Raw genomic sequence first — 13,354 nt, forward strand, 5'->3', positions numbered from 1 at the left:
TGTGTCTGGAAGCAAAAAAAAAGACAAACCTAGCCGGGCGCGGTGGCTCACGCCTGTAATCTTAGCACTCTGGGAGGCTGAGGCAGGTGGACGCTCAAGGTCAGGAGTTCGAGACCAGCCTGAGCAAGAGCAAGACCTCGTCTCTACTAAAAATAGAAAAAAATTATCTGGCCAACTAAAACATATATATAGAAAAAATTAGCCGGGCATGGTGGCGCATGCCTGTAGTCCCAGCTACTCGGGAGGCTGAGGCAGTAGGATCGCTTAAGCCCAGGAGTTTGAGGTTGCTGTGAGCTAGGCTGATGCCACGGCACTCACTCTAGCCCGGGCAACAAAGCAAGACTCTGTCTCAAAAAAAAAAAAAAAAAAAAAGACAAACCTATTATTAGTGGTTGTGATCCCTTAATATATTAACCTTAAGTTCTACTGGCACCTGGTTTTGATTGTGCAGTAAAGTGTTTGTTTTCTTTTAAATTCCGTTACCAACCTCAAGCAGGAAAGCACCAGAGTATACTATTTGCTACGTTCAGTGCTGTCTTTATGGAAAACATTCTTATTCCCAAAGCAGCTCAAAATAACTACTATTCATATGCTTTGTGTCCTTACCACACAGGCTGGAGTCTTTCATAGCTGATGTTGGCATGAAAGCTGAACTGTCATTTGCTAGCATGCAAATAAAGGTGTATTCGCTTTCATTGTTTTGCAGTTTTTTGCCTTGTCTAACCTCTACATAATTTGGGTTCATGAAGTTTAGATGTTAGCTATTAAAATTTTTAAACTTAATACATAGAATGTGTAGGAAAGGGCTAAATTGGTAGACGGAGATTAGTAATCCAGAGATGACCTTAATGGCTCATTACCATTAAGGGTTTATTTTACAAAAACATTAGATCCATGTAGAAAGGCTTAAAGGAACTCATCTGTAGGTTTTTCAAATTTTTACTATCAAAAGCTTTCCAGTTTCCCTAGGAATCCCCAGGAAAGCTAATATTCCCTCACATTGGGAGCTGATAACTACTTACTTATATTTAGCTTTATTGCTTACAAGCTCATAGACACACACCAACACACATACACCACCACCCATACATTTCATGTAGTTTACAGAAAATTCTAAGGAGCCATAAGACATAAATTATTGTCCTGTAATTTCTAAAATAAAAAATGAGTCTCCGAGGGCTGATTTAGATTTAAATCCTTTTCTTTCACACTCAGCTTTTTAGTCCAGAGCCTGGTACTTCAGAAACTGCTTATGCTACCAAGCCAAGAAATTAAAGACAATTTTTAAAAAGTGTATTTATTTGCCTTTTTTACTATGTACTACTATTATGTTTCTAACATTGTCTATTAACATATCTGCTTTTGTCTGTTTATTGATTTTTACAAAGAATCCTTTAGTCTGCCCTCATCTATATTTTATTTTAGTTTTCTATGTCATCAATTTCTTCTCTATTGTATGCAAATTATAAAATAGTTAAAAATACAAGCTTGGAAACCAAATTGCTTGTGCTAACATTACAATTTTCCCATTTTCTAGCTGTGTAACCTTGTGCAAGGTATTTAACTTCTTTTATTCTTCAGTTTCCTTAAGGACTTAATGTAGTACGATTGTTTTCAGGAATAATCATGATAATGTATGTAGAAAACTGATGTATAGCTGTCTGTATACAATAAAACTAAGTTAACACTAATATTATTATTAATATTATTTTGTTTCTAACTTCATTCCACTTTTTAAAGATGACTTAGTCACTAATCCTATATCTTCTTGAGTTAAATATTGGCCCATTCATCTTTTAATTTTTTTTTAATAAATACATTCATAGATATGAATTTTTCAGCTTTGGTTGAAATTTTCAAACTTTCAGTTTAGGTAGTACTTTAGTTGTTGTTCAGTTTTAAATTTGGTATTAACTCTAATGTGTGTGGGTTTTTTTTAAGATTTTATAGCTATAGTTGAATTGGAGAGTAATTTACTTTCCCAATTTATGGCATATTATTATTGTTAATCTTATTTCATTAAAGTATTATATTATGGTAATCTGAGAACATCTTTTGTGTAATAGCCATTCTTTGACATTTATTGAGAATTTGTTGGCTATGGTTTGAAGAAGTTAAAGGTTTCACTCAAATGATCGTGCATTCTCTGTTAGTGAAGGATTCTACATTTATCTATTAAATTAAACTTATTACTTGTGTTATTCACATCCTTTTTATAGTTACTAATTTTGCTTGATCTATCAGCTTGTGAAATACCTGAATTTTTATTGTATATTGATTCAACATTTTGTCCATTTTTAAAATTTCGATTTATTTATTTTGATACTATATTTTTAAAAGCACTCATGGCCATAATTATTATATCTTATTTATTGTTGTTTTATTAACTTAAATATCTCTCTTTAAATACTGATACAATTCACCTTAAAAAGCATTTGATATTAATATTGCTCCATCAGCTTTTGTTTGGTTGATATATTAGTTTAAGATTTAGCTTTGTATTACAAAGCTAAAGAAATGAGTAAAAACATCCTAGTGATTTAATTAAGTGGAAGCTTGTCTATCTCTCATCTAACAAAAGGATCCAAAGTTTGGATGCCAAAATGCGCATGATAATACAGGGGGTCTGTCAGGAACCAGGAAGGGAAGAATAAATGTTGGAAAGCCCCTAGCAGTCCTTTGACAGTTGGTATTCTTACATCTTTGCCCACATATTTTCTACCATTTTTTGTTTATTTCTTTTAGGTGTGGCTCTTGTATATAAGATATAATACACAAAATTAAAATATATAAAATTTATAAATGTTTAAAATATATAAAATTTAATATTAATATGTTATATATAACACATATATTTGCTAATCTAAAATTTGAGTGTTTCTGCCTTTTAATGACTAACTTAATTCATGTAGTGATTTTTGATAACTCTGAACTCATTTCTAATGTCCTACTTGTGGTTTTCAACATGCTTTCTCTTTTCTTTTCTAATTCTCTTTGCCTGCTTTGTCTTGGATTGATGGAATTGTTGCTATTGCTTTTTGCAAGCCATCTATTTAGATGTTTACTTCCTTTTTCCATTTTTTATTACAAAACATACATTTGTTAATATACATAACATGTTTCTGTTTTTAATCATGTTTCAATTAAATCACTGTCTTCTTTCAATCCAGGAAAAGTTCTTGACATGTTTTAAAATTTCTTTGCACTATCAATCCCTTCCAATATGTGCTATGCAGATTTTTTTTGTTTTATTAACCACCTTTATTGAAGTATAACTGCATAATTTATGTAGAATAAAATTTAGCAATTTTGAGTATGCAGTTTATATATTGAATTTTAACACTAGCTTGCTTTACACTATAAAATATCAATTTTATTACAACTTACATGCAGCCAATGCTTACTTATTTTCTCAGCATATTTAACATTTTATTTGCTCAACATCACTTCTTCCATCCCAATTTTCCCATCTTAATTTATTTTTTGTCTTTCTATTAGTCTACTCAGGCTACCATAACAAAATACCACAGACTGGATGACTTAAACATCAGAAAGTTATTTTCTTATGGTTCTGGAGGCTGGAAATCCAAGATGAAGGATATGAGCTAAAAATAAAATCCTAAGCCCTCTGCTAACTGAATGGACCCCTCTTAGTCCTAGGAGTCCCCGAACACCTTAAAAGTGAGTTCCCAGCCATGACAGGCTGGGAGCTATAAAGCACAATTACACATGCACATGATTTCTCTTTTCATAAATACAACTCCTCCTGTAGCTTGTTAAACATGGATATTTAGCCACCCTGCTCAGTATAAAATCCTGTTCCTTTTTTCTCTCCCTTTAAGCATGTGTACCTGGCTTGCGGCTAAGAGCTGTGTTTCCAGGCTTGCCAGAATGGCTGCTGCGAGCTGTAAAAAGACCTTTTTATGGGAAATAATGCTCTCCTTTTTCCAAAGTGTAACCCTCATTATATTTTTAGTTAACAGAGGGCTGCAGGGTTGGTTTCTGATGAGGCCTCTCTTGCTGGCTTATAGACAGGCCACCTTCTCATTGTGTCCTCACCTGCTCTTTCCTCTGTGCCCACGGGCTCCTGGTATCTTCCAGTCCCCTTGAATTAGGGGCCCATCGTCATGACCGCGTTTAACCTTTGAATACCTCCTTAAAGGACTTATCTTCAGATACAGTCACACTGGAGATGAGGGCTTCAAAATGTAAAATTAAGAACATTTCCTATAACCACCAAAATTATATATTCTTTTATGTGCTTTTTCCACCAAACTGAAACAAAATAGATATGGATTTTGGGGGCATGTAAGTCAGCCCATGGTAGTCTTTCTGAAGTACATCCATTAGTAGCATTTTCTGTGAGGAGGTATTTTTAGTAAATAGCCCCAGTCTTTTTTATTTAGAAATATTATCTAATTCAATCCCACATTTTAGCCAAGAATTCAGGATTATAGTTACATTCCTTAGCACATTGAAAAGATGAATCAATTATCTTCTGGCATATAATTTTTTTGATAAGGTTTCTCTTGTTATTCAAATTAGGTTTTTCTCCTCCTTTAGAGATTATCTCAGTACTTTGCAGTTACTTTCCGAGTTCCAGTTTGCCTCTGACAGTGAAATTTTGTTACAATATATCTAAATGTGAATGTGTATATGGCGTTTCATTAAATCCAGAATGCATAGAGTAGAAAAATATACGTTTGTTTTAGGTGCCACTGTTAACAAGTATCATTATTTTAACTGGTCACAGATCACCTTAGTAAATAACAAAATACATTTGATGCTTTTTAGCACAGATTTTATTAGAGTGCCACATGCAGAAAAATAAGACAAGATTCTCTCTGAAAAAGATTTTAAAAAGTATGTATCGCAACGCCAAAGTCAGTATGTTTATTGTTGAAACACTAAGAAACACTCCATCTACAAAGATATCAGTTATCACCACAATTACTTAACATTTTGAATGTTCAAGTCAGTTCATTATACAAACCAACACCAACAAATTAAATTATAAATAATTAAAAGGAAGAAGTAAAAGTAATCATCATAAATCAATAAAGGTAGATGATGTAATTTTCTATCTGCAAAAGACAAACAGAGTGAGCTGAAAACACTAAGCGCGTGTAATGGTTGAGCAAAGAAGCTGGCTTCTAACTCAATAAACAAACAAAAACAATCACTTTTGTTTGTAGTGTTGGTGAATAAAAGAAGATTGAAAATTGTACAAAGTTGCTTGAATTGGAAACATATTAATTAAGTACCAAATATTATAGAAAAAAATTAAGAACATTTAATATAACCACCAAAATTATATATTCTTTTATGTGTTTTTTCCACCAAATTGAGATGTGGTTATGAGCAGCCTGTTCCTGCTGATGCGTCACCTGAATTTGGGGGAGAGCCTCACTCTGCTGGGGACTGTTCCTCTGCCCTGAGCTTGTGTCTCCGTGCACTACTGGGTAACACAGAACCTCAGCTTCTTCATGTGAAAAATGTTATTGCTCATACGTGAGTGTTAGAAAGTTATGAAGTATACAGATTACAGATTTATTTGCCTCGTACATATTATATCTTCCTCTTTTTAGTGGCTACCTATGACATAGGCCCACTTTTTAATTTATAGCATATGTTTCTTATTAAAATATCTTTAAAAAACACATACAAAAGATGTTCAGCACAGATATGTTCAATGAATAAATGATAGATGAACTACATTAGGAGAACAAGAAAATCCATTCCAAACACAGAGCCTGCATGTGAAGGGATTTCTTTGTGAACATAGGCTAGGAGCAAATTCATAACTTCCAAAAATATATAGGATTCTCTCATATGGAAGATTTAACAATATTAAACACCGGGCACATAACCATGATTCCCTCCCTTTTATCTGACACCTTTAACTTGTTTTATGTTTTTCACCTATTAATTTATATTTCTACCATAAAACCAACATTAATAACACATGCATAAAATCAAATTACTGCTAATTATGCATTTGTTGATCACTCATGAGTTGCTTTAAATTTCTGTCCCTATGAAAACCTGGTTGCATTCTTATTTTAAAAATCTCAAAAAGGTTAATGATTGATAACAACATTGATATGTTACTCTAAAGACTTCTTCTATTTAAGTGGTCCATATTCATATCCTTCTATGTATGAGTATGTTAATATACATTCTTGTATATATTCTTCCAAGTTGTAATATGTTTGGATAGTGTTTATTTTAAGCATACTTTTATAAAACTCATGATTTATACATAATGGGAGAATATTGGGAAAGTATAAATTTATATAACATACAAGAATTTCTTATAAACTGATTTTCCTCTATAATACTCAAGAGGATTCCCTAAATAGTGTATGGCCTGAGGGCTCCCCATCTTTGAACCTACACCTCAGCCACCATAGCACCCAAAGAGAGGCCTGTCTCAGCTTACTGTTATGCAGAATCAGGACACATGAGTGGCCTGAAGGATAAGCAATTCTAAAAGCCTGGCAAAATATCATGATCTGACTTTTCTCCAGCGAGTCAGAGCTCCAAATTGGTATTAAATAAGACAGAAAGAAAATGGCATATAGTAGGAGGAAGGCCATCAGAGCTTGCATGGCTCTTATGTGGACCGTGGTGCTGGCATCTGCAGATCCTTTGGCACCATGCTGCATCTTCTTAACATGTTTCCACAGGGAAGAGATTAGCAGGATAAAAGTTGTCAGGGACAAAGTAAAGGGTATGAGAGTGAATGTAGTGTTGGTGAATAAAAGAAGAGTAGAAAATTGTACAAAGTTACTTGAAATGGAAATGGAAGTCCTGTTTCTTTCAAATCCATTAATCCAGGTATTAACATGGATGTTTATCAGTGCAATATTAAAAAACAAGAGGACCAACGTCACCAGAAGTATCACTGAAACCACCTTTTTAACTCTCCACTTTAGGTAGAGAAAAATCGAGTTGGAAAAATTGGCTATCTTGAGAAAATAAAAGATGCTGAGGCTTGTAGCAAACCAGATGCTAAAATGATTGGCCACTGTCCAGGTGACAGTAAGTGTTCTAGAGAATTTTTCAGACATAAATAAAGCTGGATTAAACATAGATACATACCAACTTAAGAATATTAACCAGAGCAGAGCAGTTCTGGAGATTGCCAAAGCAGTGAGGATTTGATCAGCCAAAGAGACCTTTCTTCTCTTCACCCAGTCAACACAGTTCACCAGTGCTATGAATCCATTTCCCAAATTTCCAATTATGAATTCCACAATGAAAATGAATGTAAATGTGCTATTTATGACCCTATCCATTGTCTGCAAGAGAATGCTCCAATGTCTAATATCACTGCTGAAGATTTCTTAATGCATTCATCTCAAAATATTACATTTATCTGATTCTTGAAAATTCAATAATAAACTCCCTTTAAAAAACTTGTGTACACAATATTAAATCAGCAACCATCAAGACTAGCTAATGACTGGATTGATAGTTTTCTTCATAAAAATGTTTGTAGTTCCCCAGACAGCTCAGCTGAGCTTCATCCAGATACTGTGTGCCTTACATACAGTAGGTTGAAGTCTCTTGTAGTGGGTGATGAAGGAAATGCTGAATTCTCATTTGCTAATATGCAAATAAAGAGTTATTTATTTTCATTGATTTGCTTGCTTTCTTTTTTTTTTTTTTTTTTTGCTTCATCTATATATTTGAGTCTGTCAACTTGAGTTCTGGGTAAGTACTATTACAAAATTCTAACACACATAGCAAGCAACAAGAATCTAAAGTGGTATATATGGCTTCCTAAGCACTGAGGCTTTGTAAACACTCTAAAGTTAAGGGTAGGGAAAATGGGAAGATGGCAGTGAAAGGGTACAAAGCCTCAGAGAGGAATAAGCCTTGTTTTGTCTGAGATCTATTGCACACTACGGTTAAAATAGTTAATAATACTGTATTGGACATTTCAAAATCTCTGAGAGAGTATATTTCAAATGTTCTCACCAAAAAAAAAAAAAACCTTAGGTACTTGAGGTGATAAATATGTTAATTAGTTTGATTTAATTATTCCACATTATACTCATAAATCATAACATCACTTGATTCTCCATAAATATATACAAGTATATAATTTGTGAATTTACAATAAATTTTTTTAAAAGAGATTTGATTTTTTTAAAAAAGTTAGTTCTGTAACAGGACTTATCCATAGTTATCCAAAGCTCTTCCTACAAAGTAACAGTTTTCTAATTTCATAGAAGTCATCATTCCTAGAATGCTGGGTACCAAGAATAATATTTATTTATTGTTTACCTTTTACAAGTGCATGCATACACACAGATTTATTTATTGATATATTTGGATCTAAATCCCCTTCTCTTTCCAATAATTCAGGCTTTTTACTTCTTCAACATTTATTATGCATCTTGTTCATGCTTAGTATTGTGATAGTTAACACATTGTTTTCAAAAGGCTTACAAGTTTATATTACATAATATTAAATGTAAATATTCAGTAAAGTTTGGTAATATTTTTTCTATGCATTTGAAAAGAGATAGAAATCTTTCTGTTGTCCCATATAGCAATCACTCGGTTTGAATGAGTTCAAACCCTCCTCAGAGACCCTCCTCTTCCCCTAAATGACGTTAACTACAACTGGCGCCGGCGCGAAAAGCCCGAAGCTTAGAGTCAATCAATCAGGAGCCAACGCGATCAGCCACTTCTAAAAGAACAAATAAACTAAAGGGGGATGGAGTGCAGACCAGTGTGTCGTGTGCAGACTAGTGTGTCGTGTGCAGACTAACGTGTCGTGTCAAAACTAGCATACAGAACAGTATAAAAGCTTAACCTTTACCCCAGGGCAGGGTCCTAGTTCGTAGAGAGGCCACTGCATTGGTCCTTTGGGACCTGGACCCTAGCTCGAGCTAGCCAATAAACTCCTTTGCCTTTTTGAAGCCTCAATGACTCTGCCTCTCTGTTCCTGGGGCCAAGGGGAACCAGCTCTAACAATACTTACCAGCCAACTTGGGAGGACTGCCAGCAGCTCCCCCAAACCCTCTTCCCTTCTGAAGAGTGCGAGCAGATGAGGACGGAGGCGGTCAAAACCATTCCTGGCCTGGATGGGCAACCCACGACTGACCCAGTCCAAGTAAAATTTGTCTTCCTTGCCAGGCACCCGGCCTGGGACCCAAATGAGAAACAAGATAAGGAGCCTCTCAATGGGTATCACCAGACTCTACTAGGAGGCATACAGGCTGCAAAAGGCCGACTAATTTGTCTAAGGTAAACAAAACCATACAGGGACCTAAGGAGCCCCTGGCTGGGTTCTTAAAACGCCTCTTTAAAGCTTACTGCCTGTATACTCCCATAGACCCAGAGGCACCAAAAAATAAACGTGCCATTAATATTGCCTTTGCCACTCTGTCGGCCCCAGATAGTAGAAAAAAACTACAGAAATTGAAAAGATTTTTTAAAAAATGCTGTCTAAGTTAATAAAAATTGCCCAGAAGATCTACAACAACAGAGAAGACCCTGAGACTGCACAGTCTAAAGGGATGGCCAAAATTAACATATCTACTATGACAAAACAAAAAAATTATAAAACTAAGAGAGACAAGGAGCCTAAAAGACCAAATCCAAATACAAAAAAAAAAAAAAAAAAAAAAGACCTCTTAGTCCGTGACCAGTGTGCCTATTACAAAAAACAGGGTCACTGGAAAAATAAATGTCCCCACAAAAAACATGAGGGAACCAAGTCCACGCTGGTCCTTATAAAAGACACAGGCTGACGGGGCCGGGGCTCCATCCCAATAAGCCCCCAGGACCCCAAGGTAACTTTAAATGTCAGAGGCAAACTTTAGAGTTTTAGGTAGACACAAGAACAACATATTCCGTTGTCCAACAAGCTAAAGGGCCCCCTTTCAAAAAAAAACCTCTAGTTTAGACTAAAACCCAGACTTTTTAGACTCTCAAGCTCTCACAAACGCTCCTACATTGGCTTTGCCTAATCTAACTAAACCTTTCCAATTATATGTTGCTGAGAACCAGGCATAGTAAAGGGAATATTAACCGAGATGCCGGGACCCTAAAAAAGACCAGTGGCTTACTTATCTAAAAGACTAGACCCTGTGACTTCAGGTGGGCCAAACTGCCTGCGAGCCATTGCCACAACTGCCATCCTGGTCAAAAAAGCCTCTAAACTAAACTTGACGCAGGACTTACATACTATAGCCCCACACTCCCAGAAGGTGGTTTTCAAACCCCTACATAAGCCAATATCAGGTGCTGTTGCTAGACACCCCCCCCCAACACACAAGATTCACTTCCTAAAAGCAGCCTCCCTCAACCCTGCCATATCTCAGAGGGAGTCAGGTATACAGGGATGGCTGTTGTGACTGCTGACCAGGTTATCTGGGCACAGGCTCTTGGACATAAAACCCCAGCTCAAAAGGCTAAACTCATGCCCCTGACCCAGGCCCTCAGGCAGGAGAGGGCCTTTACAACAACACATGTACAGGGGACATTTTACCAAAAATGAGGACTGACTCCCCAGTGATGAGATGATGCTTTCACCGACGTGACAACAAAAAAAGTCACGCAAAAACCAGTGGGGCCTCTCCTAACTCTCCCTGCTCTGCCAAAACAGCTCTTGCCAAAGTCTCCAAACTACACAGAAAAAAATTTAAAAAAAAGTTAAAATAAAAAAACCCCTAAAGACTAAAACTAATTCAAGAGGTCGGATATTCTCGACTATACCACCAAGCCCAGCAAACTTCAACAAGGTGCCACGTCTACACTCAAATAAATCCAGTCAAGTACAGATACCGGTAATTACTTATATTCATTAATACCTTCTCTAGATGAACAAAAGCTTTTCCTACAAAGTCAGAGACAACACAAATAGCTATAAAAAAACTAGTTACTGAGATTGTTCCCCGATTTGGCCTCCCACTTGCACTGGGGTCCGATCATGGCCTGGTGTTCATCACCCAAACAATTCAATTATTAACTAAGACATTAAAGATTAATTAAAAATTACACTATGCTTATAAGCCTCAGAGTTCAAGACAAATAAAAAAATAAATAAAACTTTAAAAAACATTAAACAAGTTAAAGCTAGAGCCTGGCATAGACTGAGTAAGCCTCCTCCCCTTTACTCTACTAAGGGCTAAATACATTCCTTATATTAAAAGCTTAACCCCATATAAAATCATGTTCAGCTGACCGCCCCTACTTATCGCCAAGCGGGGGGAGGACAAAATAACAGAGTTAAATAACCATTCCCTTCTTAAGTCATTACAGGCCTTACACTCTGATGTCCAACAGGCCCGAGACCTTATAAAGGCCACTCATCCTAGACCAATTAATCTTCCCCCTGAAAAAGGCTTCGTTTCAGGTACAGCCCTGAAATCTCGTCTAGATAAAAAAAACTTCACCCCACTACCTTGGAGGCAAGGTAGACTAGACCCCTGCCAGTAACCCTCACCACGCCAACAGCCGTAAAAGTTGCCGGAAAGCACCACAAGATCCATCAAACCCAGATTAAAAAGACATCTTCAGATCGACTCCCGGAAAATAAATTATCCAACCAACTGAAGACCCGCTGAAAATAAGACTTTCCAAAGACTCCTCTAGTTCCTCCTAATTACTTACTTTAAACTGACCAAAGGCACCCCCAGCAACCTATAAACTACACTTAGGTACTTACAAAAACAATAAATGACACTGTCATAACATAAAATTCCACTCCATACTTAAAAGATAAATCCTTAGACATAAACTAAACACCTTATTTAATTAAGACATTTGTGTGGGAGACAGAGTGATATAAATAGCCAAAAAAAGTTAAAATAAATTATTTTTAAAAAATGTTCTAAATTATAAATTTAAAAAATATTTCAAAATCTTAATAAAATACACAATAACTCAACTCTATCTTTCTAAAACTTAAAACTTAATGGCGATATGGCATCTCTTTGGTTCTCCTGGAGAGAGCTGGAACCCATTCTATTAAGTGAAGTATCCCAAGAATGGAAAAATAAGCACCACATGTACTCACCAGCAAACTGGTTTCCCTGAGTGCACATTGGGGAATAACACCAATTGGGTATCGGACAGAGGTCGGGGCTGGGTGGAAGGGATGGGTGTATACCTACTTGATGAGTGCGATGCGCACTGCCTGGGGAATGGACACGTTTGAAGTTCTGACTGGGGGGGATGGGGTGGGGGGAGGGGAGGGGTGCACACCTACATGATGAGTGTGATGTGCCCTGTCTAGGGAATGGCCACAATTGAAGCTCAGACTCGGGGGGATGGGGAGGCATGGGCAATGTATATAGCCTGATCTTTTGTACCCCCTTAATGAGCTGAAAAACAAACAAACAAAAATAAATAAATTAAAAAAAAAATCAATGATTTAATTCCCCCTAAAAACCTGTGGGGAATTTTAAGGGCCAAAAACTTCAAGACTACTGACTGTTATAACTTTTGACCATATAATGTTAAAAGGCTAAAATTTTAACATTGTTAAAGCTATTTCTATAATGTCATAATATAAGTTTCGTGCCAAAAAATCATTAACCTACTATCTCATTTCTGTAAAACTACTTACTAAAGACAGTGCCCAAAGTGTTCCACATGACCAAACCCTAAACTGCCCAGGTCCTGTTATACCAAGACATGAAAGTAATGTAATGTTACTTTTTGCCCCTATAATCATACTTGCTCTGCCTCAATGATTTTTCACTCACAATAAAAACTTTCTACTTCAAAAGCTCAAAACTGCTCTCTGTGCCGCCGCCTTTGGCAGTACAGGGAGTAGTCGCTGGCCAGCTAATAAAGCCTCCTGATTTGGCTCAATTTGGTCTTTAAGTGGTCATTTCTCATGTCTCAGACCATAACAAATATCAGCAGTGCATGATATTTGTAGATAAAATACATCATCAAAAATTTTTCAACCTTATTATATATCATCAATTAGTTATGTTATATTGTCCTGAATAAAGAATTTTTGGCATCTGTAACCGTCTTCTGGTATTCTCAATCGGGTTCTGTTAATAACAACAAATTGAGTTTTTCAAGTGGTGACACATAGTCATATTAAAATAAAACCCAGGCTGGGCACGGTGGCTCACGCCTGTAATCCGAGCACTCTGGGAGGCTGAGGCGGGAGGATCGCTTGAGCTCAGGAGTTCGAGACCAGCCTGAACAAGAGCAAGACCACATCTCTACTAAAAATAGAAAGAAATTATCTGCCCAACTAAAAATATATATAGAAAAAAATTAGCCAGGCATGCTGGCACATGCCTGTAGTCCCAGCTACTCGGGAGGCTGAGACAGAAGGATAGCTTGGGCCCAGGAGTTTGAGGTTGCT

The 13,354-nt window shown here is 36.3% G+C and overlaps 1 protein-coding gene across 1 annotated transcript; it reads right to left on the bottom strand.

Moving 5' to 3' along the window:
• Window positions 1–6,341: 6,341 nt before the first annotated feature.
• Window positions 6,342–7,301, bottom strand: TAS2R14 (taste 2 receptor member 14). The gene has a single exon (XM_069491054.1). It carries the CDS (start codon window positions 7,299–7,301, stop codon window positions 6,342–6,344), a length of 960 nt encoding a protein of 319 aa, XP_069347155.1.
• Window positions 7,302–13,354: the final 6,053 nt, after the last annotated feature.

This window comes from Eulemur rufifrons, chromosome 16, assembly GCF_041146395.1.
Source record: "Eulemur rufifrons isolate Redbay chromosome 16, OSU_ERuf_1, whole genome shotgun sequence".
Taxonomy (NCBI): domain Eukaryota; kingdom Metazoa; phylum Chordata; class Mammalia; order Primates; family Lemuridae; genus Eulemur; species Eulemur rufifrons.

Bases quoted from the DNA above. Each gene is read 5' to 3' on its own strand.
- TAS2R14 (XM_069491054.1), bottom strand. From the start codon at position 7,301: ATGGATAGGGTCATAAATAGCACATTTACATTCATTTTCATTGTGGAA.